A 1,907-nucleotide genomic window follows, 5' to 3' on the forward strand; every position below is an offset into this window, starting at 1 on the left:
TGAGACAAGGCAGTCAGGCATTATCCTATATTACCAGTCATGAGATTCAGACAGCTCTCCAAGGAGAACCATGGCCTTCAGCAAGGTGCCTCTCCTCAGCATGGACAATTCCTTGAGAGGAGCACAGCTAAGAGTGGTCACGTGCCCACTCTCCTGAGGGGCACCTGAGGGGTGAAGGATCTGTGTCTTCTAGTCTTTGTAATCCCAAAAGCTCTTACATTGCCTACACTCAGTATGGACAGGATTTATTGAATTAATGTGCTAATCTGGTTACTTCTGGTCAGAGAATGACTTTTATTTTCAATGGGGCATGTTCATACCTCTTTCAATCAAACTACAGTTGAATAAGCCAGGTTCCCAGGGCCCAGAGCTGTATAAACAGTGGCAGTGCCATGCTATTCCTGTCCCCCACCACATGGACACCTCCCCAGGAGTTTCTTGAGAGCACCAGCCACTTCCTTATTCCTCAGGCTGTAGATGAGTGGATTGAGCATAGGGGTAATCATGGTATAGAAGGCTGAGACCACCTTGTCCTGCTTGGAGGAGTGGTATGTCTGGGGCCGCATGTAGGTGACCATGGCAGCCCCATAGAAGAGAGAAACGACTGCCATGTGGGAGGAACAGGTAGCAAAGGCCTTTTTCCGACCTTCAGCAGAATGCATGCGGAGCACAGTTACAAAGATCAGCAGATAGGAGACAGAGATGACAGAGAAGGGCAGAAGCAGCATGAGGATGCAGCACACATAGATCAAAGCCTCATAAATGGATGTATCTGCACAGGCCAGCTTAAGCACTGCAGGGATGTCACAGAAGAAGTGGTCGATCTCCTGAGGACCACAGTAGGGATAGCTCAGGGTATAGATGGCCTGAAACAACCCATCCACCAGGCCAAAGAGCCAAGACCCTGCCACCATGAGCCAGCAGACACGGCGGCTCATGACCACTGAGTACCTCAGTGGGTTGCTGATGGCCACATAGCGATCATAGGCCATGAAAGCCAGCAGGAAGCACTCATCCCCCAGGAGGGTGAGGAAGAACAGGATCTGGAACCCACAGCCTGTGAAGGAGATGGAACCATGGCCCAGGAGATAGTCGATGGCCATCCGTGGTACAATGGTGGAGATGAGCATGAGATCCATGAATGACAGCCAGCTGAGGAAGAAGTACATGGGGCTGTGTAGATGGGAATCAGTGTTGATGAGGAGGATCATGAGCCCGTTGCCAGAAAGGGCCACCAGAAACATGACCATGATGATGGAGAAGAGGAGGAGGTGCAGTGGTGTGTGGTTGAACAGGCCCAGGAGGATGAAGTGGGAGATGCGAGTCTGATTTTTCATCAAGGCCATTGTTCCTGCAGAGGGATGTGCCAGACAGAAGGTTGAGATCTGAAAGCAGGAGGTTTATATTCAGTGCCATATTACTAAAGTCATTAACACTTTTCACAAAACTTTTCCCTCTTTATATGTTACCTGGCTTAGAGTAACAGACATGTTCTCTCAAGAGAAAGAGTGCTAATAAACATGCAGGTTGTTGGTGTTGTTTTAGCTTTTAGGTCTTTCTGCACATAACTGAAAAGGAAATGTTAAGCTATTTTTACTAACACGGACACTGCTTCTACCTTTGGTAGGCTGTATCTGTCTCCAGCTCACATAGTTGCTTCTCCTGAAGCTCAGTAAAGGATTTACTTTGTCAGGGAAAAACTACCAAAGCAGAAAAGACATTTACCAACTTTGCGACCCAGTCACTTAATACCCTTTCTGAACCTGTTCTCTCATCTTAAATTGGGGTAACAACTGTCTTGTAAAGTGATAGTAAAGATTGAAAGTAACAACTTAATCAATGCCTAGGAGTACAGAAATGATGACAGCTGACGTCACTCGATCATTTCTCATGTACCAGTACCGTGT

General features: G+C 47.5%; 1 protein-coding gene across 1 annotated transcript; it reads right to left on the reverse strand.

The window, feature by feature from the left end:
* Nucleotides 1–395: 395 nt before the first annotated feature.
* LOC129631244 (olfactory receptor 56-like) lies at nucleotides 396–1,346 on the reverse strand. Its single transcript, XM_055552127.1, has one exon. The coding sequence runs from the start codon at nucleotides 1,344–1,346 to the stop codon at nucleotides 396–398; it is 951 nt and encodes a 316-aa protein (XP_055408102.1).
* Nucleotides 1,347–1,907: the final 561 nt, after the last annotated feature.

Source organism: Bubalus kerabau, chromosome 1 (assembly GCF_029407905.1).
Source record: "Bubalus kerabau isolate K-KA32 ecotype Philippines breed swamp buffalo chromosome 1, PCC_UOA_SB_1v2, whole genome shotgun sequence".
NCBI classification, from domain to species: Eukaryota; Metazoa; Chordata; class Mammalia; order Artiodactyla; family Bovidae; genus Bubalus; species Bubalus kerabau.

Excerpts from the sequence above, each read along its gene's own strand:
- LOC129631244 (XM_055552127.1), bottom strand. The coding sequence starts at position 1,346 with ATGGCCTTGATGAAAAATCAGACTCGCATCTCCCACTTCATCCTCCTG.